At 33.9% G+C, this 27,945-nt stretch overlaps 1 protein-coding gene across 2 annotated transcripts; it reads right to left on the minus strand.

Moving 5' to 3' along the window:
• Positions 1-19,814: 19,814 nt before the first annotated feature.
• On the minus strand, positions 19,815-26,866 carry LOC132035968 (uncharacterized). Of its 2 annotated transcripts, none has more exons than XM_059426152.1 (3): positions 26,705-26,866; positions 24,058-24,869; positions 19,815-20,179 (listed from the first exon to the last, which is right to left on the minus strand). In XM_059426152.1, exons 2-3 carry the CDS (start codon positions 24,864-24,866, stop codon positions 20,002-20,004), a joined length of 987 nt encoding a protein of 328 aa, XP_059282135.1. In that variant the 5' UTR covers positions 24,867-24,869; positions 26,705-26,866; the 3' UTR covers positions 19,815-20,001. The 2 variants fall into 2 exon arrangements, with proteins under 2 accessions (XP_059282135.1, XP_059282137.1); XM_059426154.1 differs by having other exon boundaries at positions 26,660-26,818.
• Between the last annotated feature and the right edge of the window lie 1,079 nt (positions 26,867-27,945).

Raw genomic sequence — 27,945 nt, forward strand, 5'->3', positions numbered from 1 at the left:
GATTAGTCGTGTAACAAGGGCTTGAGTCTCTTTTGTTCTTTCTTCCATTGGTCCTATGCCCTACTTATGTCATCCCACCCAAAAACACTAGAATAGGACCACTCACCTCCCTAGTTACCACACATAATGCAGCCCTTATTATTATTATTTAATAAAGACAGTTCGGTGCACTTAAGCTCTCTCGCTATATGCGAGGTTCAGTTTAGAGTCAAATTACATTGAGTCTTGCATGCAATTTTTTTTAGCATTTTTGAAGAAAGTTATTTCCACGATTTCAACTCATGATCTTACACGAAGGTAATTGTTATCGTTGCACCAAGACTTCCGTCAACAAAGCTTTGTTTCTAATATGAGTTTATTTAAGTTATGTACTTAATTAGTGTAAAGAATACTTTTACTATTAAGTCATTCAAAAGATATCTACATGCAAACTTTCTTAAAATGTGTGATTTATAATTTTAAAAACAAAACAGATTACCTGCTATAACAGATAAATGTGATCTGATGGTATAAAAAATTCTTACACTAACGAGGTATATATAACTTAAACTCTTACGACATAGATAGAAATGGGGGATATGAAGAAGTATTTTGCAGGCAAGTATATTTTGTACCTTCATAAGTAATTATGTTTTAGTTAATTTCTTAGAAACACCTTGAAACGTTAAAAAAAAGTATCTAAAGGGAAAATGTACAATTAACACCAACAAAAAAGTCTAACCGAAGAATTTGAAGAAAATACGACAGAAAATTATTTAAATAATGGCCACTTTGAGATGACTAAAGACAACTTGAAGTAGGTCCCGTAGAATGAGGAACATAACTATTGAAAAAGTACCACTTTTGGTGATTCAAGTTCGTTAGATTTTATGATGTTGATTACCTTTTGAAATGGAACCTTCTTCGGTTTACTAATTTTACCACTTTTGTTTTTATACTCCTAATAAGGATACTAAAACCTTACCTTAATTTTAAAACCACTTGGTGTTCAAATTCCACTGGCCGACTAATTAATGATACATTGGATAGTAGTATATATAAAAGGGAACTTGTGATATAACAAGTTATAGTTATTAATTCAATTGAAATTGCCATTAGTTTATTTCTCTATTTTAGACACTAGGCAGTAGCTAATTAGCTATTCCATTTTTGAAGTAGCTAATTAGGTAATTTCTTTTAGGCACTAGGCAGTAGCTATAATTAGCGATTCCATTTTTAGTAGCTAATTACTTAATTTTTAGACGGCACTAGTCAGTAACTAATATTTCTTGTCCTGCAGAGAACTTTTTGCTATCTACTTTTTAATTTTTAAATTCAAACACTTGCTTATACATATTGGCGTGCAAGGTTTATTTTGATCTTTTTAATTTAAAAATTACGCTTCACTCCAATGAAGCAAGTTCGTTTAAAGCAGTACTGTACATATGCATGAAGCGTGACTTAAATAATTTCAAAATAGAGTATAACTTCCTAGGAAAAGCAGAACTGAGGAAGATATTTTTGTTGAAAATAAAAAGAATTATTAAGAGGTTTGTGCTCTTTAATTTAACATCTTAAGTTAAACACTTTAATTTGATATCAGAATCGGTAGTCATGAGTTCGAATCTCACTGCCACCATTACCAAAGGAAAATATTGTAGGAATTGCCGTTCATATGGGCTGGTCTTTAAGTTTTTGCCCTCTAGCAATCGAATTTATGCCTAGTGAGAATAAGTTCTTTAAGACCACAACATAACTTTCCGGGAATATTATGATGCGAAAATATAAACTTATGTCCCGCGAAAAATTATTTGTTATGAGGGGCAAAAATTAAATACAACACAATATAATGGCACAAGTGCCAATGACATTTACAGAGAGTTTATATGCGGGCAATTCACACAAATTGCCCCTATCTTGGGGTGGTTCGGAGTGGACCAATCTTTCGTGCGCCCCCCCCCCCCCCCCCCCCAAACCCCCCCCCCCCCCCTATTCTCTCTCTATAAAAAAGCCCGCGGGAAGCATGAAGAGCTAAGCCACTAATGTCGTGGCGAAGGGCACTCCTGCAAGAAAGGGGATGCGCTCAGGCAACGGCTTTTGCGCAGCTCCTACGTACGTTTTTCTTGACTTGACCTAGGAAAACAATCCTAAGGGAAGCTTCTCGCTAGTGCTTTGCCCCCACCACTGAACGTTGCGTTGCTATGGTCAATAAACAACCAACAAGTGGTTCCGAATGTGATACGATTTGAATTGGGATAAACATCGAATCAACAACAAAACGCTAAAAATTAAGATAGATAGAAATCAAGGGATGAGAATTGAAGAAAGGGAATGAGAAAAGAGGGATATAAGCTAGACCCTCTTGATGATGAATCTATGGACAAACCTAGATATATCAAACCTAGACCCTTCCAATTGGATTCAATCAAGGAACCTAAGCTATTTGAATTCTAATCAAGAGTCACAAACTTGAAAACCACAAATAAGCAACTCTCATATGAAAATCAATGGAAAATGGTTCATAACCAACAAAGGAATCCATCTATGATGAACTATAACTATCACTAACCCTATAGCTACCAAACTAAACAAACTCTCATATCCAAAGAGTATTCTTAATACATCATCATTCATAAACTAAGTGGAGTATTTGTACTACTAGGCTAAAGAAGACTAGACTAACTATTACAAAAATACCCTTAATGAAGTAAGGGCCATGGTTGATAGTTTTCTTTAGGGATAATGACTTGAATTGCGAAAATAACCTCTTGTATAGCCAGCCACCATCGTGTCCCACCATCTTATCTTCGCTTCACACGACCAAGCAATTATCCTTATGTCATATGCTCGATTTGGCTCATGTGTGCTCCTCGGGATCGTATTAGAATGACCTTGAGGAGGCCCCTGCGCAGCACCTTTCTTGCTCGAAGGATCTATGCTTTAATTTTTTCCCCTCAAATCGCTGGTCTTTAATTTTTACCCTTCAACACTTAAAGTAACAAAAAAAGTGGCCGAAAATACTTGTGACATCAAAAAGATTAAAAAAAAAAAAAAAAAGTAATTCAGATCTATGACTAATTACTTTGCCTTGTCAGAAAAAGTTACATGGAAACTATGCCTTGTCCGGCATAAGTTCTGGATAACTTAATTTCTACAAAACTATGTTAGACAAGGCAGGACTTATATCGGACTAGGCAAAGTTTCAATAAACATTAACCGAGCTAAATAGTTACTACACAACTTATCTTTGGATAACTTTATTTCTACAGAATTATGCCGGACACGACATAGTTTCTATGTAACTTTGCCCGACACGGCATAGTTTTTATAAAACATTGCCTTGCGAATTTTTTTTTCCCACTCTGCTGGGGATCGAACCCATTTGTAGACCAGCGAATAAGGGTACTTTGGCCCACAAATTTTCATTAAATGAGAAGCAGGGGAAAAAATTAAAGACTACCGATTTGAGGGCAAAAATTAAAGACCACCGTATGAAGGGAAATCCGCACAAAAATTGTTTATACGTGTCTTCTCATGCAAAAAATAAGGCCTGTATATGAAGGGTTTTGTTGAAAACAAAATTAAGAATAAGGCCCGTATATGAAGGGTTTTGTTGAAAACAAAATTAAGTAAATAAAAATGTATTCCTCTAACCGCTTAAACTTTTAAATAAAATGATCATACACTTTAAGAATCTTTTGGCAAGTTGCACAGTTGGCCGGTCGGCAAAAAATAATTACATTTGCTAGTCAAATGTCCAAAATATATACACTATTATGTATAAAAAATGTGTACTTTACGTATATTATGCACCAAAATATACATTTATTGGCTATTATTTTGATGGGCGGCTATTTATGTCAATTTCTCTAAAAATTAGGTATCTTTAGAAAAATACCTCTATAGCTACAGTTGTGTTTTCATACTCCACATAACTAGGAAATAGGCTTGTAGTGATAGAGTTGTTCACTCACTCTCTTAGTTTGTTGGCCTGTTTACAATGCCAGTACTAATAGATTACTTGTTTCTTTAAAGAAGGAAAAAACTACTCCCTCCGTTCTAATTTATGTGATGTAGTTTGACTGGGCATGAAATTTAAGAAATAAAGAAATTTATTTGAATCTTGTTGGCTAAAACAAGTTAAAGATATCTGTGTGATTGTAAATCATCTCGTGAAGCGTAAAAGGTAAAGTTTAAAGTTAAATTGTTGCCAAATAAAGAAATAAGTCATTCTTTTTAGACCAACTAAAAAGAAAAGTGTGTCATATAAATTGGGACAGAAGGAGTATGAACGTATGTATCTTCTCCTTTTACTGTAGGATGTAGGGAAGAGGATAGGCCGGTTGCATTACAATTTCAAAAGAACAAAAAGTCTAAAAATATTCAATTTTGTGTTGATACTTAGTTAGTTGAGCATTAAATCTCTATTTGCGTTTAATTAAGCATAACAGCATATGTTTCACTATTTTACCAAACCATGGGACGCAGTCATACTTGAATACATATAAAAAAAGAAAGGGATAAGGCACCATTACCCCCTGAACTATACCCGAATTTGCTACGACACACCTTACCTTTCCCTGGGCCCTATTACCCCCCTAAACTTATTTAAAACGGAATAATTACCCCCTAAATGCGATGTGGCAAAGAGAGTGTGTTTCACTCTCTTTGAGAGAGTGAGAAACATAAAAAAGGGGAAAACTTAATTTTTTTCCTTAAAAATCTGCATTTTCTTAAAAATTTGAAAATAAATCTAGTCTTCCACATTTAGTTTTAAAAAACGGGTTTTCCACATGTTAAGAAAATAATTAATTTTTTCAAAATTTTATAAAAATTCGATTTTTTTTTTTCACATTTTGGCAAGAAAAACACTTTTCGGATTTTATTTGAAAAATAAAAGTGTCCTAAGAAAATGAAATCATGAAAATCAAGATTTTTTAAGACATTTTAAAAATATAATCAAGTTTTCCATATTTTTAACAAATCCATTTTTCCATATTTAAAAAAAAAATCATTTTTCGAGCTTTTTTTTTTCTTTTTCAAAAACGGGTTTTAAAAAAAAAACAAATTTTCAATTTTTTTTTAAAAGGGTTTTAAAAATCCTTTTTTAAAAGAAAATTCAGTTTTTAATCCATGTTTTTAGTTTTTTTTTTATTTTTAAAATGGGTTTAAAAAAAATCAAATTTTCAAATTAAAAAAAAAGACGGGTTTTAAAACTCATTTTTTTTTAATGAAAATTCAGTTTTTTATTTTTATTTTAAAAAAAATTGACACGTAAAAAAAAAAATTAAAAAAAAAAAACGAAGAAAACAAATAAATACACATGTGGCAAGGAGATTGTATGTCACTCTCCCATATGAGAGTGGGCGTCGGCGTTTAGGGGGGGGGGTAATTATTTCGTTTTAAATAAGTTTAGGGGGGTAATAGGACCCTGGGAAAGGTAAGGTGTGTCGTAGCAAATTCGGGTATAGTTCAGGGGGGTAACGGTGCCTTATCCCAAAAAGAAACATATAAAGTGACAAAACTGGAAAATAAAATAAGTCCATTAAAAAGTATTGCAATGTTTATGAGTCATGACTATTGCAAATTTGCAACCCCTTGTTTTGAAGCTGCAGAATTTAACAAAGAAAATTAAGGAATTAGGTTTTGGTTTCACTGGAGGTAGTGGCGGAGCTAGAGGTGCGGAAGGAGTTCATCAGAACTCCCTTCATCAAAAAATAATATTATATATATAAAGTCAAAAAATTGTCATATGGCTTTTAAAAAAAATAAGCCTACTAAAAAATCGGTAGACTTATTATTGAAAGGCACATAATATTTCTTTAATTAAAAAATAAGTTAAATGATCTGTTAAAAAAAATTCGTCAGCTAAAAGGGTATATTCATGCCATTTATGTAATGGCAGGGGTACATATTGACAATCTTTTTAACGAAAGATACATCTGTCTAAATCGCAAAACTGAAAGGTATATTTGCATCTTTGCTCTATATAATAAGTGATAAACCCTTGATGACAAAATTAAAATTTTGTCTCCACTACTAACTGAAGGTCATATTAGACAACCTGACATGTTGCATAGTCACAAAGTCACCCCAGTACAGCAAAGGGTATGAATTATCAATCACCATCACCAACGTAACATAAACGAATATAAAGTCTTAAAGACAGCAATGCTTCGTTAAACTCAGAGCCCGTTTGGATTGGCTTATTTCTATAAGCTGTTTGCAGCTTATAAGCTGAAAAAAATAAGTTGGGGTAGTCCAACTTATTTTTTTTGAACATGCATTTTAGAACTTATAAACTGCTTTGAGATAATTTAAATCAAATGGGCCCAATTATTTTTTTGAGCTTATTTTAAGCACAAAAATGACTTTAAAAGTTGGAAAATTAAACACTCAAAAAAGTGAAAACGAACATAAGCCAACTTATAAGCCAATCCAAACGGGCTCTCAATCCCATACATCACCACAAGTCAAAGGTTCTCCATTTTCAACTATTTGAAGAGTTAGATTTTGTAACTTAATTTGTAAAACCGGTAAGTGATATCTTTTCTTCTATTCTCTATGTACCTCTTTATGATAAAAATTTATTCGTATCCAATAGTTACATCACATTAATAGATGCATGATACGTGTTTTCTAATAGATTTTTATCATTTAATTATGATTAATTAATGTAGATTCATGTCCTATTAAACATTTAATTACGATATATATGCTGACATGGTACGGTATAAACGTCTAGTGAAGGTAAGTAATTACCCTCCTTTATTCCCTTTTATCTGTCTAGTTTACATTTGCAGTACTCACCTTAAGAAAGCATGATTTAAGTACTTAGTTATTAGGTTATTCTTATTAATATTACTTGGAAAGTCTAAGTTACTAGTTAAGTCTAAGTTACTCCAACTAGTTTGAAAAAATAGACTTAATGATAAGGGAGAAATAGGCGAAAACTAATTAAATCTACGGAAAAGGCTCAAATATGCCATCCAACTATCGGAAATGGTTCATTTATGCCACTCGTCAATAGTTTGGCTCATTTATGCCATCGAACTATAGGAAATGGCTCATTTATGCCATCGAACTATAGGAAATGGCTCATTTATGCCACTCATCAATATTTTGACTCATTTATGCCATCGCTCGTTACCAAAATGACTCATCCATGCCATTTTTTATTAATGCCGGTTTTATAATACCAGCTATGACACGTGGCCTCCAATTAGAGGTCTACATCGTTCAATTAAACCAGTCCAATTTTAAATACCAAATTAATAAAAAATCCGACCCATACACCTTACCCACTCACAACCATAATCTAGTTGGAGGCCACGTGTCATATATGATATTGTAAAATCAGCTTTAATGAAATATGGCTTTGGATGAGTCATTTTTATTAACAGGCGATGGCATAAATGAGTCAAACTATTGATGAGTGGCATAAATGAGCCATTTCCTATAGTTCGATGGCATAAATGAGCCATTTCCTATAGTTCGATGGCATAAATGAGCCAAACTATTGACGAGTGGCATAAATGAGCCATTTCCGATAGTTGGATGGCATATTTGAGCCTTTTCCGTTAAATCTATCTTAGTGTTGTTATTGGAAAATGCTATTGGGTCAGTCGGTCAGGTCCATCAATAGAGGTGCTAATTAGCTTATACGGTCTATTAATTTGTCGTCCTCCTAAATATTGCTTTTGACATATAAGTACTCATTATGAATATTGGAAAAGAAATTTTTTCCACTATAATACGACTAGGGCTCGCAAAGAAAATATTCTTTGCATCTTCGTATAGCATATACAGCTGTAAAAATTAAGGACTTATTAAGTTTTGTGATAGTTCCTACGACCAGTAATTCAGGTTTTTATTAGTTATGACTTTTAACTTTTAGCTTATAAGCTTCTTTTAAAATATCAATTCAAACACCCTCTAAAAGTCTCCACTTCATTGCAAAAAGGAACAAGTAAAAGAGAAAATTATTTTTAGTATACTAAATAATCAAAGGGAACTGGGGGAGTATACTTTTTCAAACTATTTCTATATGAGTTTTGCATAGTATAACTTGTTCAAATTTGGACAAACAGAAGTGTCACATAATTTGAGTAGAGGAAACAATACTTTTTCACATTTAGAAATATTTTAATTTTGTGCTTTTAAATTATCCTTGAATGAAATTATTTATAGCTATACACAAATCGGGGATCTTAGCTAGTAGTTCAGTTGGTTGGCTATCTGAAATTTCTCCTTGTTGGTGGGGGTTCGATCCCTAATCTTGTAATCCCCTATCCATGGGGGATCTTAATTAGTAGCTCTGTTGGCTACCTGAATTTTTACCTTGTTGGTGAGGATTCGAAGTCTCACCTTGTAATCCCCTTTGATCCCCGTTTTCCCTTCCCCTATCTGTTATATAATTAAAAAAAAAAAAATAGCTATGTAAATAACTATGACTTGTTTAAATCACAAATTTTAAAATTTTTATTTCTTAAATCCAATATAAATCAAAATGCATCACAAAAAATAGGACAAATAAATAATTGATTTCCAAATGAAATTGGAACATTAATGTCAGTACCTTATTTGTACAATTTTTGTGTAGCATTATGCACATGGTTCTCATCAAATTTTTTAAGAAGACACTTGTCGATACGAAGGCCATATAACTATTTGAGTTAAATTTAATTTGGATTGGTTCCATCTTTTTGGCACTAAAGGCAGAAAACAGCATAGAATACTTGACAATTGAGTCCTAGTTAACTAATATTTTCTCCGGTTGATCAACAAAGGCTCAGGTATTCAAACTACTTTATGCTGAACTTGCCAAAGCAATATGGATAGAGAGAAACCAACGGATCTTTGAGGATAAATGCAGAACTATGGACAGCCTAGCCAAAGACATTGCAGTCATCTCCAATACTAGAGCCTCTGGCAGATCCAGAGACTACTTACAGTCTTGCATATTTTAGTAACTTTGTAATAGGTGATTTGAGTCAGGTAAAAACAGTGTTAACTTGTTAAGGGCCTGTAGAGGGGAGAAACTTAACTCCTTCTACTTGGCACCTAATAGTTTCGTTGAAATTCCAGTTGTAGAGGCAGCACTAGTGGATGGGAGCTGCAGATATGTATTGAAACACTTTGGTGATTAAAAAAAAAAGACCTTAATTACCAAAAAAAAAAAAAAAAAAAAAAAAAATTTTATCCGATTCAATTTATGTGATATATTTCTTTTTTAGTTTGGTTCAAATAAATAATATATTTTTATATGTAAAATAATTTAACTTTAAATTTTTTATTTTATTATAGAATCTTAATGAGATTATTTATAGTCAAACATTTAAAACTTGTTTTAGACTATAAAATTTGAAAGTCTTATTTTTAATTTTTTTTTAATACCCAATTAAATAATATCACATTCCGTCCCAATTTATATAATACAGTTCGGATTTGAAGAGTCAAACTTCTTTAATTTGGCTGTGAATTTGGACATACAATCGTTAAGTTTTTTGAAAATAATTTGCATAACATAAAACTACTACTATAAGTTACAATAATTAGCAATCTAAGATATTTATATGGCAGACGAGTAAATCGCTGTCAAAGATTTTGTTTATTTGACTTTGGAAAAGCAAAAAATATCACATAAATCGAGACTAGGAGAGTAATAAATAAGACGGAAGGAGCACTAACTTAGTAACTTATACGTTTGATTCTTATCAAGCTCTTCTTCCTCCCCTCCTCGAGCCTCTTCATCTCCCAAAGTAAAAATAGAAAGAAAAAACACAAATGTTCTTCCAAAGAGTTCGAAAACTTTATAATTTTTAATGGGAAAAGGTCAAATTTATCCTCCAAATATGATTTATAGTTTAAATTTGCCCTCCGTCAAAGTTTAGGATCAAATTTGCCCTCTCCGTCAAAGTTTGGGATCAAATTTGCCCTCCCCGTTAGGATACTTGATAAATTTGCCCTTATATGGATGGAAGTCTGACTTGGACTCTACAACACAAAAAAATTAGCCAAGTCGGATTCACATAGGCTCCACGCAGACTCCCAAACCCAATTCTCTTTTTAACCCGTTTCCCAATCCCAATTCTCTTAACCCGTCTAGACTATTGCTGACACTAAGGCACCATGTAGTAATGTGAAAAGCCGGAGTTTAATTGCATCGAGGTACACACCTAATGCATGTGACAAAATAGGAGGCATGTAAGAAAAATTTCTGCAGCAGCAACAACAAATGTTTAATACGACGAAGGATTCGTTGTTCTCTCCAAGAACATAGAATTTATCTGACCAGCAAAGCTTTCTTGAACATGATATCTATCTTAGGTGAACTTCGACGGAGCTAACTTAACTCATTGTTGTCGCCTCCTTGTCAGAACCTCTCAAAAACTATTCAAGAGAACTGAAAATAGATTTTCGTTGAAGAGAACTGAAAATGGATTTTCAAAGTTGAACTGCACAAATTTATTTTGTTGTCTTGTTATCACTTTTGCAGGATCATAACTTTTCTGATCTTACTTTCGGTATACGTTTAGGAATGTATTCTGAGAAAAAATGTTTTCCTCTATTCAGAAATGCTCTGAAGAGTTCATGAAGAAACCTTCACTATGACAAACAAATGTTGCAGGGGCATTTTCAAAAGAGAATTGGGTTTGGGAGTCTACGTGGAGCCTATGCAGATTCAATGTGGCTAATTTTTTTGTGTTGTGGAGTCCAAGTCAGACTTCCATCCATATAAGGGCAAATTTATCAAGTATCCTAACGGGGAGGGCAAATTTGATCTCAAACTTTGACGGAGAGGGCAAATTTGATCCCAAACTTTAACGGAGGGCAAATTTAAACTATAAACCATACTTGGAGGGTAAATTTGACCATTTTCCCAATTTTTAATTAAGTGTCAAGGTTGTTATATATCTTGTCCATGTAGCTGTCTAACTGGCTGTTGTATAAGATTTATCCACATGACTTCTAGTGTCGGCTAGCTGATAACACAACTGCTTTAAACCATCATCGTATATATATACCGTTATTAAACGCGACACCAAAAGACAATCAGGCTCAGAATATAAATTTTAGATTTTTATAATTGAATCCATCACATTTTTTGAATATATTTATGCTCCTTTGTTAAAATTATTGGATTCAAGTGAACATAATAATTATACTCTCCATCCGCCACCAACAAAAGATTGTACAAGGTTAGATACCAGAATGATTTGAATACGTCGTCTTCTATCTTAAATACGTTCAGGATGTTGTCTGTGCCTGTTATATTCCCTCCGTCAATTTATTTGAAGATATTTGATTAAGTACAGAGTTTAAGAATTAAAGAAAAACTTTTGAAACTAGTGGTCTAAAACAAGCCACATATATATGTGTCGCTATAAATCGTCTCATTAAAATGAAAAGTTTAAAGCTAAATTGTTAATACTAAATATAAAAAGGTATAATTTTTTTTTTTTGAATTGACTAAAAGAAAATAATATCACATAAATTGGGAGAGGGAGTAATAGTTAATCAAGCAATCAGCAATAATCTGTCAGCTTGTCTTCTCATTTTCTTGAAGATTCCTTCGTGAACGAAAGATCATTTTGAAAACCTCATACATATGTTCTTTTGTTTCAATAATGTGAAATTGAAATGTCTCAGCATAGAAAACCTTGCATGTGACCCTGATTAACCTTATTAAGTCCCAACAACATAAGCACACAAAAGCTGACAAAAGTACAAGTTTCTTAATTAGCCAAAAAAGACACGCATTTTGAAATAAAAACAATTAAGCACCACAAGAATTGAGTCTTGTGCTTTGATCGATGACAGGTTATGAGAACGTCTTTTGCTTTCCCATGTTCCATGGCCCATAAAATTGCCTTCTTCTTTGTTAATTCCTCTATATACCAAAGAAATAAATCCTCCAATAGCTATGTCATGATTCATACACAAGCTATAAATATATTTACTGACACTGAAAAAAAAAATTACTCTATGAATTATAATATGTGATAGCAAACAGCGACGAAGTCAGGATGTCATAATATAAAGAAATATATATATATATATATATATATATATATGTATCATAGATTGGATCCTTTTGACTTTTTTGCGTATTTACGTACTTTTAGAACATAGACTACAGGCGATCAAGTTCGAGTTAGCACAATCCGAGTTTTCCATCTCGGACTAAAATGGATGAGAGGGTGTGCATTCCCCATGAATGCGACTAGATCCACTTGTATCGGATAAGGATACGACTAGTCGGTTTAAACGGTAGCCGGTAAAGACTTATCAAATCCGTTGAAGGCTGTCACTTTGTCAAAAGTGAAGATGAGGGATGTTCATTTCTCCAGACAAGACGAAGACTACCAAAGACACTAACACAAGGAGCTACCTCTACAAAGGAAAGTATATTTGCCAAGAAGAAAAATAATGGGAAAATAGAAAATATTAGTTAAACAGACATTAGAAAGATTTTTTCAGACAAAAGAAGAGCAAGATAAACATATAGTCCATATATATATATATATATATATAAAGAAGGCAGTCTAGCACATGAGAATCCCGCGTTGAAGCAGGGTCCGGAGAAGGATCGCATGAAGAATTTACATTCAACATATAGTATATACACATAAAATAAAATTACCTACTACGTTGTGTAATTTTCCAGCGAAGGGGTGTCTTCTTGAGTAGTGTGGCTCTGCCACTGATAGCACATTAATCATCATATTACCAATTGACGTTAATCAAGAAATTAACCTAGAAAAACCTAATAAGTTACCTGATTGTACATATATTTCTTACGCCGTCAATACATATAACTTAAGTATAAACTCATACATTAGATATATAACAAAAAGAACATAAATACAGGGAATTAATTAAGGCTCTCTTAAAAGTGTAAAGGTCAACAGGAGTTAGGGGTGGGGACCCACCTTGAAGAGTGGGGGACACGTGCCCTCCGTAACTTTGGAAAAAAATCACTATATACATATATATTTATATACCTTAAAAATTATCATATATTTTAAAAGGACCCTCAAACATAATTAAAAGTAGTTCGGTTGGTAGGAGTGTCGAAAGCGTTGATGCTCCTTTGGTCGTGACCCGAATTCAAATCTAAACTCCTACAATTTTTTTTTTTTTAAATTTGTGCAGTAAACTGTTGTACAAAACTGCATTTAATGCAGATTTTTTTTTATCTTTTTATTATTTAGTCCCCCTCCCATTTTACTTTTTCATTAAATCCCTCCCCCCAAAAGCCACAGATTTCAAAAGATCTTTTCTCACTTCCCACTCATCTTTTCTCAACGTAATAAACAAAAAGAAACTCCTTTGGCTCTCTCAATTCTCAAACCCTTCTTCCATTATCAAGTTTTCTCATAAATCACTAAGTTAGGAACATCACCATAGTCGAATCTATTGTCTATATTCATCAATTTCTCCGGCAATCGAATTCAAGCCAACGATCGGACTTCTCTTACGGTTAAAGCTTTCCCTTAATTTTTAATGATTAATATAGATTACTTATTATATAAGTATATAATTGCATTCAATTACTAGGGATTGAGGAATACATAACTTTATAGATTTAATTTAATTAAAAATTGTATTATCTTATACTAAGCCCTAAAATCTTATCATATTCTTAAATTTGGGATTTTGTACAATCAACTTAAGGTCTTGAAAAGTCAGGTTTATTTTTATTTTTCAAATGAAAACGCGTCGAGTTCAATTATGAGTTGATGATGTACTTTTGTTATATTAGTATCAAATTAATTATATTTGATAATATTGAAGTTTGTACTTTGCTATTGTAATCGATAAGTTTTTTAAGAGTCGCACGCCTAACTTTGTTACTAGTAATTGACGTACTAAAGATAATAGTGCCCCCGTTGCGCTCAAATCCTAAGTCCGCCTTAGATAGAGAGTGATTAATGGAGTGGGCGCTCTCCATGTTCTATGAATGAAAATGGATAACACAAGGTCCAAAGGACCTGCAGCATTAATATGGAACACAAAGATGACATTTTCTTTGAGCGGTTTTTTTAATGAGCACGTGAACATACAAAGATACTGAAAATTTAATTGGGTCAAGGTATGCGGCAATACCATTACATTCATTATAGTTTGGTGAAAATGTAGAGGCAAATTTAATGTAGAAGTAAAGTATTCCCTCCGTCCACCATTACATTCATTATAGTTTGGTGAAAATGTAGAGGCAAAATTAATATAGAAGTAAAGTATTCCCTCCGTCCTACCCCTAATTTATGTGGTACCATTTGACTTGAGACTTCACATAGGTATTCTTGGGCTTCTTTGCATGGTTTGATATGGGGTCCGAGCGAATCGGGTGCCGTCTGGTACCCTTGCCTCAACTGAAAATAGTGTAGATTTTTGTTGGTGCAGCCTTCAGCTTGTTTAAACAGGTTGCAAAAAAGATCATGCCAAAGGCAGCACAATCGCACTCAGAGTGATGCGATCGCATGGTCAAGCTTTCAACACGATCGGGGTGGGTTAATTCTGTCAGCGCCGCGATAGCGTTACAGAGTCGCGATCGCGCAAGGTGACATTCTGGCAGTATATACACCAGATTGTACAACAACCATTTTTGGTAATTTTTGTAGATTAGAATCCGAGCTAGGGCTCCGAAAAGGTGGAGATTTGAGTCCATATTTGAGTTAATGATTCCCTACGTTGATCTTAACATTATGCTTAATCTCTACACAATTCTGAGCGCTAGATCTCTGGATTCAAGGCTAAAATTGGACATTTTAGACTCCAAAAGAGAAAAAAATGAGGATTTGAACTGACATTTGACATCAAAGTAGGATTGTATTTATATATTTAATTGGATACTTTAACTAATGAGTAACACGATCGTGTAATTAGTTTTGAATTTTGACCCATTAATGTCTAGAGAGTTCACTTTTTGGTCAATCAAGAGTTGACTTTGACTTCTTGGACGTCAAATTGTGATATCAATTTCTCTAGACTTAAATAACATCTTGAGAGAAGTTACGAGTACATGGTAATGAAAAAGAACGTGGGTTATCACTTATCAGTTTTTGAGCGGTTCAACCTCTTCCTTTCAAATAGAAGAACGCAGTTTTTATTCTCCAAGGGAAAAATCTGTATATCTCAAAGTAGAACAAACACTTAAAAAAATATTTGGTTCTTGGATTCAACTTGTTTTCAAGAGATTCAAAATGCATATAGGAGCAATTTATTTTTTGGACCGTAGTTTCTGCTCCACTGCTTAACAGGTACACAATCATTGTTTCAATATTGAATTATGGGAAAGGGGTCAAATTTGGCCCTCTACTATTGAAAAAGGTTTAATATTGTCATATGTTATACTACCAGTCCATATGAGCTCTTAATCAGTGGCGGAACCAGGATTTTCACTAAAAGGATTCAACATCTACTAAATATATATGTATATATATTTTTCGCCGAAGAGGATTTGGATGAACCCCTTGATGCTACCTAGCTCCACCCCTACCCTTAATGTTATACTATCGGTTTATGTATACTCTTAATTTTATAAAAGTGGCTCAAATTTGCCCTTCCTCTATTAATCCCATCCATTTTAGCCGAAATGGCATGTCAACACACCACACCAACCCTTCTTCTTTCATCACTACCGAAAATCACCAACACCTTCACCAATAAGCACATGCTACATTCTCTATAATATTTCACACAGCAACCTCTAAAATCCCTCCTAGATTGCAGGCAATTTTAGATAATGGGCAGGACACAACTAGAGCACAGCTAATGAGACGAAATATTTGAACAGACCAAATTAATTAGAAATGAGTAGATGGCCATTATTGCAAAACAATAATGTGAACTAAAAGGACAAGTCACAAACTAGGACATCTACTACCATGCAATTAGCATGTCATAGCGTAAAGCATCTTTACACTGAATACAAGAAGTCAACAATGTAACACATGGCAATTCAAATCTTATGCATGCGAATTTAGTAGTGTTTGCTCGAATTTGTATTTGTCAAAACATTTACTCCTTTTGTCTCAATTTATATAATGATGTTTGACTAAACATGAAATTTAAAAATAAAATAAAGATTTATAAAATTGGTGGTTTCGTATAAGTCAGAGATTTTAAAGCTAAATTATTAGTATTAAATATGGAAATATGTCACTCTTTTTGAACTGACTAAAAAAAGAAAAAAAGTGTCACATAAAAAGATACTCCCTCTATCCCAATTTATGTGTCATAGTTTTGAGAATCAAACTTTTTTATTTTGACCATAAATTCGGACTTTGAATCTTTAAGTTCAGTGAAATGAAATTTACATATTTGGAAACTACATAAAAAGTACTATAAGTTACAATAATTAACAATTTAAAATATCTTAAAGGCATATCAAAAATTGTTGTCAAAGAAAAAACTCATATGATTCTCGAAATCCCAGCACCGCCACATAAATTTGGAGGGTCGGAGTAAGTATAAATTTAATTTCAAACCTAACTAGTAAATCAAAAAGGTTCTAGTGAAATTCTGAATTAAAATCCATAAAATCAAATCCTGAACATATTTGACTGTGCAGAAAAATACATTTTTGCCTTATCCTCAAAATAGGGATCAAAGTGATGAAAGGGACTCTAGTTTATATGCAGGTCATGAAGGAATTAATTTTGACAGTGATGTGAAAATGAAAAAGAAGATGATTGTACGTACTTTTTTTCAAAGATGAGCTAGCTTGTGTTCATGTACAAGAAAACATCACATGTTCTTTTTATTCGATAGACATTTATGATGTATCTACGTACTCTAATCAACACTCCAGGTTTAGTTAATGTCTGCTTTGACTCATCCATTTTGACTCATCCATCATGTTCACCAACCTCCTCAGCTAAGCTATATGAGCTTGCACCAATCAAAAAGACCATTCCCACATACATCATGCAACTAATACCACAAGCCTAAAAAAGTAAAGCATCTCGCATTCACGCAACGTTAACTACATCTTGGAGTTACCAATAAGGGTGTCGGAACGCAGCGTTTCAGTTTTGATAACCTATTGAATTCAGGGTTTCTTAAAAAAAATTGAACTTTTTTAAAAAAAACGACCTGACTCATTCGGTTTTGTAGTCGGTATTTCGGTATGCTTTGGTCAGCAAATACCTGTTTGTAGTGGTGGCTTGAGAAGTGCCGCATTCCAAGGATGTGTAATGTAGCTAGGGGCGGACCTAGAGGATAGGTTACGGATTCGGCCGAATTCAGTAATTTTGGTTCAAACCATGTATTTGTCTTAAAAAATTCATTGAACAAGTAAAAATTATTAATTAGGAATACATTAACTTAAAAAAGAATAAAATCATGAATCATAAGCTTCAAATCCTGACTCCGTCTTTGATGTAGGCCCTGATGCAAGTATCAATGATTGATTCAAGACTCAAACTTATCAACGAGGACAACTTTAACATTGCTGGAAGAGTACTCCCTCAACTAATGCTACAAGCCTACAAGCGCGAAAATTGAATAGAGAAAGCTTAAAGAGGTTGTAGCTGAGGCGAAACCCAAACAAAAGTAAAGATGAAGAGGCAATCACGGTACGAAGGCTGTGAACTGTGACAGCTAGTCTTAACAGGGGCGGAGCCAGCCCTTCGGATGTGGGTTCAGCCGAACCCAGTAGCTTTTGTTCGAATCATATATTTGTATCAAACTTTTTGTCAAATATGTACAAATTATTAACTAAGAACTCAATAACTTTAAAGAATTAGAACCCCGAACCTACAAGCTTCGAATCCTGTCTCCGCCTCTGAGTCTTAAGAGCCTTTTTGGCCTAACGGCTAAAAACTGCTCATTTTGAGAAGTGCTTTATTTAAAAGTATTTTTTTTAAAAGTACTTTTTGTGAGAAGTAGTTTGTGTTTAGCTAATATATTTGAAAAGTGTTTTTGATTGCTTTTAATAAGCAGCTTTTGTTTGGGTAATCCTCTTTAAAAAATGCTTTTGAGTGTCAAATTAAGAAAAAATACAAGTATGAATGAACGTTTACTATCAAGATTATTTTACAGAGAGAAATCATTTTAAATATCTACTTTAATTAATTTTTTACTTTTATTTAATTAAAATTTAAAAGTACATACTAAATTTTTTTGATTAATATAGTACATAGATAAATAAAAAATATTAAATAAAAGCACTTGGTAGGTGGTATAATTGTATAGTATTACTTTATTTATCAATCTGTTCATGGATTTAATGTATCATTATTCATTAGCGTTTTGTGGCCATATGATCTATTTTTTTCTTTCATCCAAAAGAATTTTCACCAGTCACCTAAAAAGATAATCATGGCTAAAAGATAAGTATAAAAGTCTATTACATACCTGAAAGCTAATTATATACTACGTAAATTAAAATAAAGAATTAAAAATTAATTGATTAATGAGTGATATATTTGTCTTGAAAAAATAATTGCTTCTACTTCTACTTAAAAGCAGTTTTACTAATTGACCAAAAACCTCAAATATCCATAAAAGGGCTTTTTCTAAATTAAAAAAAAAAAACATTTTTTAGCGTCAAAACCGCTAGGCCAAACAGATTCTTAAAGTTGGGTCAGCTTGGGAGTTATTCGATTATTTTACTTTTTTTTTTTTTTTTTTTTTTTTTGCGCGGACTGCCTTTCATTTGGGGTGGCCTTTAATTTTTGCCCTTCGCCTAATACCCCAAGGTTCTGGATTCGAATCCCAACTTAGTAAAAAAAAAAGGAATTTTTGCAAGGCAGATGTTTAGATTCGCAAGGCAGAGTTTTGAAGGCAAAACTCTGTCTTAAGACCACCCCAAATGAAGGGCAATCAGCGAATTCAAATTCTACTTTGTGATTTTTTTTTTTTTTAAATTTGACTGAGCAAGGAAAGACTACCAATTTGAGGGACAAAAATTAAAGATCACCCCAGCGAAGGGCAATCCTGCAAATTGCCCATTATTTTACCAGGTATATATCACATTCCATCGGTAGGCGATCTTGGATTTAAGCATAAGGAGTTCAACTTTTTAGTCAATAATAAATTCAAATTTGATATTTTATCAAAATTTTAGTGATCTTTATATACATCCTAAAAATTACACCAAAAACACAAAAGCCATAAACATGATTATGTCAATTTCTGTACAGCATCTATTTCAAAGCACTTTACGAACTGTATTCCATATTTTTCTCCAAATTTGCACATCCTCCACATATACAAAAAAAAAAAAAAAAAAATAATAATATATATATATATATTAAAAAGTATGCATTTAATAAGACCACACTCACTTTGAACTCTAGATCCTAGATTTTCCTCTTACACAGGACTCACTCGACAAAGAGGTTTTCTTCAACAAGAACGAATTGGTGCTCAAGTGATCACACATGATATAAAATAATAGATCCATATGGTATTCACTATTCACTAATCGGCCACGTAAAAGATAGTCTTATCATCAACACAAGTTATTCCAGCAAGAGCTCTTACTATAACAGAGACCCATATTGACCAAGTAATTGAGTAACTTGTTTCCTTTCCATCGTTAATCACCCAGTCTCATTATCTTTAAGAAGTATAGTAGGCAAACCCATAGATCCTTCGCAACGTTGACAAAGGAGGAGCCGGTTAAAAGAAAGCAAGTCTTTCCATTTTTCTTATATTACATAACGATATAAAACAAAAAGATTAATCGTGCCATCAAAGTCAAAGTTTCATACCCTCTTCCGTGACAGTTATTTCATCGTCTGGGAAGGAGAAGGATACTTACTCCTTAGATAGCAGCAGACTCTTATGAACTAAAAGCAAAGTTCTATAAAATGCAGAGGTAAAAGACAATGCACCAAAAATGGTGCAGCATAGTTTCCATTAAATTCAAGAACAAAGTTCATCCGGTTAGTTGATTTACTTCACCTAATGAGCAAATACAACACAACTACAGGTGCAAAGTTCCTTTTAAGGAAGCATTCATTGAATAGAAGATCTCATGGAGTTTAACTCTTTTATGACAACTTTCTAAATACTAGAAGAAGCACTAAGGGCCATAACCTTGCATTGTTCATTCATGGCCAAGAGTTGTGCCTCTTTCTTGTCAAGGAGAGTTGTCAACTTCACATTCTCTTCCATAAGCTTTTGGACTTGAGCCTCTTTCTGCATTTTCTCACTCTCCAATTGGGTTGTCTTTGCAGCTAACCTGGTTCACATAAAACAAAACTGAGTACAAAAAATCGCAGATATGGGACTTTACCATACGTTATAATTACTATAGTGCACTCTTTCATGCGAACAACATATAAGACGAACCAGTGGTGAAGCCAGAAAGTTCGAGGGTGTTCAAGATTTAATATATATTTATAAGAAGTAATTTCTGACCTATATACGCAGTATCATTCTCTATATACACAATATAGTTTTCCGGCAACGGGTGATCAGTGTATAATTTTCCAATGAAGAGTGTTCAACTGACCACCCTTCAGTCTATGTAGCTACGCCACAGAGGCAAACTCTTACAATTGAAAATTATTGCAAGGACCATATTCCGGAGAAGAGAATCCAAGTATTAGCCACTAGATGTGCTCAGACATCTTTTCTCATGCATTCAATTAGTATAAGAACACAGAACAGAAAGTAATTCCCCACCCCCCTCCCCCACCACGGGAGAAAGACAATCCTCGTGAGAAAAGAAACAACAAAACTCTCAAGAACTCTATGTCTCCTAGTAAACTTTGCAAGTTCTCAATTGTGGCCACTAAAGTAGTGATGGGTGTAGATTTATAAGATGGGTGTAAAAAGAAAATTATGTCATACAGATTTATAAACCAGAACATCATTTGGCAACTTATGAGAGTCGAGATTGGTGTTGGAATTATCAGAGCAATTACTTTACTGAAGGATTTCCACCAAATCTGTCTTGAAAGGTGGAGTCTGGCAAGAAGTTTGCAATGTTATTAATAGTTGTGCAAGGGACGAGACTCCTGGGCCGGGTGGGTTTTCTATAGCATTCTACCAAAAATGTTGGTTAATCATCAAGGAAGACATAATGGAGGCTTTATTTCACTTTTACCATACTGAGGAATTAGAGAAGAGCTTCTTCAATGCTTCTTTTATTGCTCTTATTCCTACAAAAGCAGGAGCAGAAGAGTTGAAGGACTTCGGACTAATTGAGCTTCTTCAATGCTTCTTTTATTTACTTTCTAGTGTTTGGTAAATAAGCAAAAAAAATATCATCCCAAGAGCATGTTTGGTAAATAAGCAAAAAAATATCATCCCAAGAGCATTTATATGTAATCTAGCAAAACACAATGGGGATGGGATGCGGTGGGACGTGGGGGTTCGGGGGTGGAAAAGGGTGGGATGGTCAAGGGGTGGGGGTTGGGGGTGTTGGGTGGGTGGGGAGGAGACGACGAAAACATTTTGCAGAATGCTTAGAGAAGGCATATGATCATGTTAATTGGGAGTTCCTACTTAATCTTTTAAAGACTTTGGGATTGGGTAATAAGTGAATGGATCCAAGTGTGTATTTCAACTGTGAGATTTTCTCTGATTATCAATGGAAATCCAGAAGGCTTTTTCTGGGCTTATAGAGGATTAAAGCAATGGGATCCCCTATCCCCCTTCCTTTTTCGTCTCAGTAATATGCTGTTGGCAGAACAAAGAAGGTGGATCCAGGGTTACAGTGCTGATAATAGGTGCCAAACAGACACTTTTATTACACACATTACATATGTGTATGATACCTTCGTTCTATGTGAGACGGGCTCAATTCCTGAGGCTGATCCTGCTGAGTTTTGAAGGAGTCTCAGTTCTTCATATTAATCTTGCTAAGAGTCACTTGATCCCAATTACAGAATTTACAGTTGGCATTGGGTGTAACACTGGAAGCTTGCCAACAGTATATCTGGGACTTTAGGTGCCAAATTCAAAGCTTCAATAGTATGGCAGAACATTCTATAAAACTGTGGTAAAGACTCGCTAATTGGAAAAGACAATACTTATCTTTCGGAGGCAGGTTGGTGCTCATTAATAGTGTTTTGGACTCACTTCCTATACATACAGGGTATGTTCGGTATGAAGGAAAATGTTTTCCATGAAAATAAGTTGGTTTCTTACTAATTTTCTCGTGTCCGGTAAGTAAGCAAAAAACTTATCCTAAAAGCATTTGTATATAATCTAGACAAATACTATGGGTGGTAGGGATGGGGGCTACGGGGTGGGGGTGAAGATGAGGTGTGTTGGAGAGTGGGAGGACACAGTCAATGTGGATTGTGGAATGCCACTTGTGGAACTTGTTTTCCCTACTTTTACTAGGAAAGTCATTTTCCTCATTTTTAAAGAAATTCTTTTCAAAAAAATTTGACCAACTGAACATGGACAAGTTAGAAACCATTTTCTGGAAAATATTTTCCTACATAACGAACACACCCACAATGTCTCTTTTTCCAATGCCTGTCAAGGTGGAAAAGAAACTAGATAATATAAGAAGTGCGTTTGTCTGAAGGAGGAAAACGCATTCCACCTCGTTAATTGGAGGATAGTCAAGTAGAACAAGAAGCAAGGGGGAATGAGAGTGACAAATCTTAAACACCAGAATAAGAGCTTACTCTTCAAATGGTTATGGAGATTCAATCAAAATGAAGGAGCCTTATGGAAAGTGCTGGTTACTAAAAAGTAAGGAAGAAAGCATAACTGGAGTACCAAAACAACCAACTCAGCACATGGGGCCAGTGTTTGGAAACATATAAGAAGTTTGTGGGATGACTTTGGTAGAAACATAAACATTCCTTCTAGCATATGGTTGGGTGATTTGGAAGGAAAGGAATCAACTATGTTTTGAAAGAAAATATGAAAAATATAGACACATTGAAATATAAATGTATTCATTGTCAAAAAAAATATAAATGTAAATATTTATTGGCCTTTTGGTGTAGTGTAGACTAGAAGATGTTAATACAGCAGATAAGATGTTAGACTTTCTCAGCTTCATACAGTGATGTAAAGGAACTGATTGTGTGGATTTTGACACAAACTTTGAGCTTCACTGCTTCTGTTTATAAAATCTTACCATTCTCAAAAAAAAAAAAAAAAAAAAAAAAAAAAAAAAAGACCTTTGCATTGCACTTTAAAAAAAGGCTTTTACAAACCTTTGCATTGCACTTTAAAAAAAGGATGATTCCTCATTCTTAATCCAAGTAGTCCATTTCATTTTATAATGTTTTTTTACATATAGATGAAACCAAGCCTCATACAACCTAGTGCCCGGTACATGGTATGAATCATATGACTGCCATTCAAGGACATTGGAAATTAATTATAACCCACTCCACCAGATAACACTCTGGTGTCGTGGAGAAACATGACTGGAAAAATGGTTACACATAAATTCAAAGTCTTAAGTGTATTAGTAACTTGTTCAGAAAACTTATGTTCCAGTAAATGTGTATAATGTTGGGTGCATATTTAGATTCTAACCCTATTGATTCAGAAACGTGTGCTATATGATATTGAAAGGTATATCATCTTGGTAAGCTGCATCGCAAGTACTAAGATACATGACATAACAATATACACTGATCGCAAGTAGGACTGGCAAACGGGCGGGTCGGATCGGATATGGCATGGGCGGGTCGAAAACAGGTTAATCAAAAACAAATAAATAACCAACTACCCATAGTTAACACGAATAAAAAATGGGTTAACCGATGGATAATATGGGTTATCCATGGTTTCAAGAATAATCAGGTGAGAACACAAGCTAAAAGCCAAAATAAGTTTAGACTCCTAGAAAGCAAGAACTCATGAAAAATAACAAGCAGACAAATGGGTATTCTAGATATCCATTTTTAAGTGGATGATATGGATTTTTTTCTTTTTCATGGATAATATCCATATTTGATCCATTTTTTTAAATGGTCAGTTATCCAACCCATATCTAATGAGTCGGATTGGATGGTTAGTTGTTTTCTTTAACCATTTTGCCAGCCCTAAACATGAGTACCCAGAGAACATAAATAAACAGATCTACCATCATTTTATGAAACAGAAAATCTTCTCGAGCGAAAGGGTTATACTAACCGTTCAAAAAGCCTTTCAATTGTTTGGAATTGCTTTTCCGATGATAGAAGAGTTTCTCTGACACTGATGAGACTACTAACATAGGTTTTCAGAGATTCAAAATCCCTCTTAACACAACAAAGCTCCTGCTCATTTTCTGCAGCTCGCTGCCTCTGTCTAGAAGTTTCTTCAACCAAATCTTCAACTCTCTGTCGCATCTCATTCAAAATAGAATTTGTACCCAAAGCAAACCTTTCCATCTCTTCTAACTTAACAGACATGTTTTCAATCTGAACTGCCTTTCTTTGAATCTCTTCCTGACCAATTGTTACCTTCTCCTTCTCTAAAGCAGTTTCAGATTCCGCCATTATAATTCTCTTGACAAGATTTTCCATAACATCTGTAACCATTTGTACACTTCTGAGTAATTCGCTCATATAAGATCCATCTTGTTCATCATCAAAAGACGAGAGATCTATGTCCCTTGACCAACTGGAAAACGGTACACCATTTTTATCAATAAGTCCGACTCCATATAGTTCTTTTATACCGCAGGAGGTAAATGCCAAATCAGGAACGGCCATGACTTTTGCTTTAGCTTTCAAATACGTCATTAATGTTGCAGCGGTTCTGACTCTACGCGAAAGAACATCTAATTCTCTCTTTGTATCTTCTTCTGACCCAGTAATAGAAGCTTTTACATCTAATAGTTTTGCTTGCAAGGCATCCACTTGGGACTCGCTTTTCTCCATCTCTTGTTTCCAATTAACATGGGTTTGGCTAAGTTGGTACTTCAAATCTGAAAGATCAATATCTTCCTCCACTGCCATTACCTGTTGATAAAAATTCGAATTAGGAACTTAGGGTTCATTTGGTTGCTGGTTAGGGAGGAGTTATCCATGTATTAAAACTAGCATAACTTTATACATTGTTTGGTTACAACAATGGGGAAAACTAGTCTCCATATAGAATCTAGCACAAGTTAGACAATGTTTGGTTGGTTTTTCCTCCTTTCCACATAAAACATAACATTGCTAATATAATCTTTGGTTCATATTTTTCTTTTCCACATAACTAATAAATATATAAGTTATGAGGGAATCTATGTATTGTCTCATGCAGGGTGGAAGATGGAAAAACTAAACCCTACATGACTAATCCCTGCATTATTAATCCGTGCATAACTAATCCTTGCATACTTTATCTCTGCATTACTTGTACTGGCACAACTCTAACCAGCAACCAAATGACCCCTTAGTTTATTAAGATCTAACAATACTAGGAAGTAGCAACAAGTACAGCACAGTTGAACTAAGTAATCTTACTAAAGACTAGGGTGTTGATTGCCTATGTTGGAAAGAAAAAGAATTAAAATCAAATAAATAAGCTAGTAATTTTGACTAAAATATGTATAATCTTTCTCATCCACTCCCTTCCTCTCTTTTTTATTCCTTCTAACCAATCAACTCGTAACTTCAATTCTTGATATTCAGATAATGCATCATCAATACATGAACAAGTTGTTTGCTGGCAATGCACTTCAAATTTAGTCAGAAACATACATAAGACAATGTGTAAATTTGCTGTAAGATGAGAAGAAAAATGTACATATTCTCCCTAGAGAAAACAGAATACTTGCACAACTTTTATCAGTGTTTCTTTGACATCAAATTTCAGAATTCATATTGTGAATCTATAAGATACAAATTTATACTGCAATTCCAGATCAACTCTTAGCAAAAGACACTACAAAATCACACCGATTCATTGCCAAATTGCCAGTAGCATACCCAAAAGAAGGGACTAAAAATATCTTCCTTTTTTTAGATAAATCAAAAAAATTCATTTATACTACTTTGAATTCATTCATTTATGCCTTCTGGGTCGAGCTCGTCGCACGGGGTTTGCCTACTGCGGGCTATCTCTCCTGTGTGGTTTGCGGGCTATTGCACAGGAGCAGGTTTACCATGTGCGCACCCAAAGGGTAGCGGCTGCGGGTTCCCTTGTCATCAAAAAAAGAATTCATTTATACTACACCAAAAATGGAATGAAGCTCAGAAAGTACAAAATATTTCTTTTAGCAGTGAGTTCAGACAATAATAAAGATAGTATTTTTACTTTCAATTTGGCTTCTTTAATGAATCCAATAGAACCCAAGATAGAATCTTTATAGTTTATCCCACCACAAAAATATGTAAAGCCACCAAGAGAAGTTAACAAAAAAAAAAAAAAAAAAAAAAAAAAAAAAAAACTTCTACCTAATATAACAAATACAAAATTTAACATAAAAATCATACCAAGATCAAGAACAAAGAACAAACATTGATACTAAACTTTCCTACTGTTACCCAAGTAAGCTATATAAGTCTTCTATATTCTTTCCCCTTTATCTAGACCCATTTCATTCTCTAATACTCAACAATCTTTTTTTTTTTTTTTTTTTAAGAAAGATTATAATTTTCTAATACCCATTTCATTATTTCCACTCTAATACTCAATAATTAATTTTAAAAAAAAAAACATAGAACCAAAAAAGGCACGAGATCAAGATGATTTAGCCATAGAATTAAATTGGTAACAAAGAAAACAATTTAGCAGGTAGATCAGAGCAAAAAGTACATACATTTCTGTTTAGGAAAAATTCCAAAAGTATAGAAAAAGAGGGCACCTTGTAAATTAAAAATTGAAGCTTTTGATGAAGAAGAGAAAATTGGCAGGTGATGATGATGACGATGTTCCAACACACACGCGTTGTTTGGAAGAGAATTTGGTAAAGACAGATTCTATGTTTTTTGTTTGTCAGTCTTTTTCGTTTTAAGTTTACGGGGAATTATATTTGTTTCCCCTAAACTTTCATAAATTACAGATTGGATAATCACTTACTTCCGTTTGGGCTTGTGCCATCTTTATTGAGGTTTTCTATCATTACTCGAGGAGAATAATTGCCATGAGAATATTTCATTTTTTTGGGGAATATTATTTGAAAATTAACGTTTGGTCATAAATTTTTTAAATATAACTTAACTAAAACTGTCGTAATATTAATATATAAGTTAATTGTGAATGTCCATAACTCGTAGGTGTAATTCCACCATTAAATGTAGCAACACCAGACATCCACTAACTCCTTATTCATCTCCCACTACCCCATAATCTTCCCCACCTTCGCAAGGGTAAATGTCATGTTTATGAAACATGTTCATGTTTATGAAACATGTCCTATAAATAGAGACATTGAGAATGATGTTGTACACACTTGAACATACTTGGACGAATAATAAAGCTCTCTTCTCTTGTCTCTCTTTATCTCTTTATTGTTCTTGCTTTCATCTTTTAATATATTGTACTAACTCTTTTAGGTTGATTTTATAACACGTTATCAGCACGAGTCTCTAACTAATTAAGTTCAATTTTCGTTCGTGATTCAGGAAGATATGTTAATGGTGCTTGCATGCAGATAATTCTCTTAAAAGTTAATACGATGCCTTGCAGGTCCGCACAAGCCTTTCGGGAAGGCTTAGTACGTATGGTAATTGGTAATGCAAGTACATAAACATTCAATTTGTATATTAACATGATCGTGTCAGGTTTGTTTCAAATTCATATTATTGATAAGCTCTCTTGCATTTAGAGAAAAGATCACTATGATTTAGTAAAGTTTGTGTGTCACGGGCCTAAAATCTAAGGCGTCGTGGGGCAGCCTTGATGGTCTCGTTTACCACTCAATGCTTCAGCCCTTAACCGAATCACTGGCACAACATCAGTGAACTAAGCTAAACACACGCGCAAGAATCGGAAATAAAGATGAACTCGTTTTTGGGAGGCAAGTGCCCTTTTCAATATATTTCTTTGAGTGAATTTTACAAGTGTACAAGGTTGGTGATCGCCCTCGCATGGCTTACACGTTTT

This window comes from Lycium ferocissimum, chromosome 11, assembly GCF_029784015.1.
Source record: "Lycium ferocissimum isolate CSIRO_LF1 chromosome 11, AGI_CSIRO_Lferr_CH_V1, whole genome shotgun sequence".
Lineage (NCBI taxonomy): Eukaryota > Viridiplantae > Streptophyta > Magnoliopsida > Solanales > Solanaceae > Lycium > Lycium ferocissimum.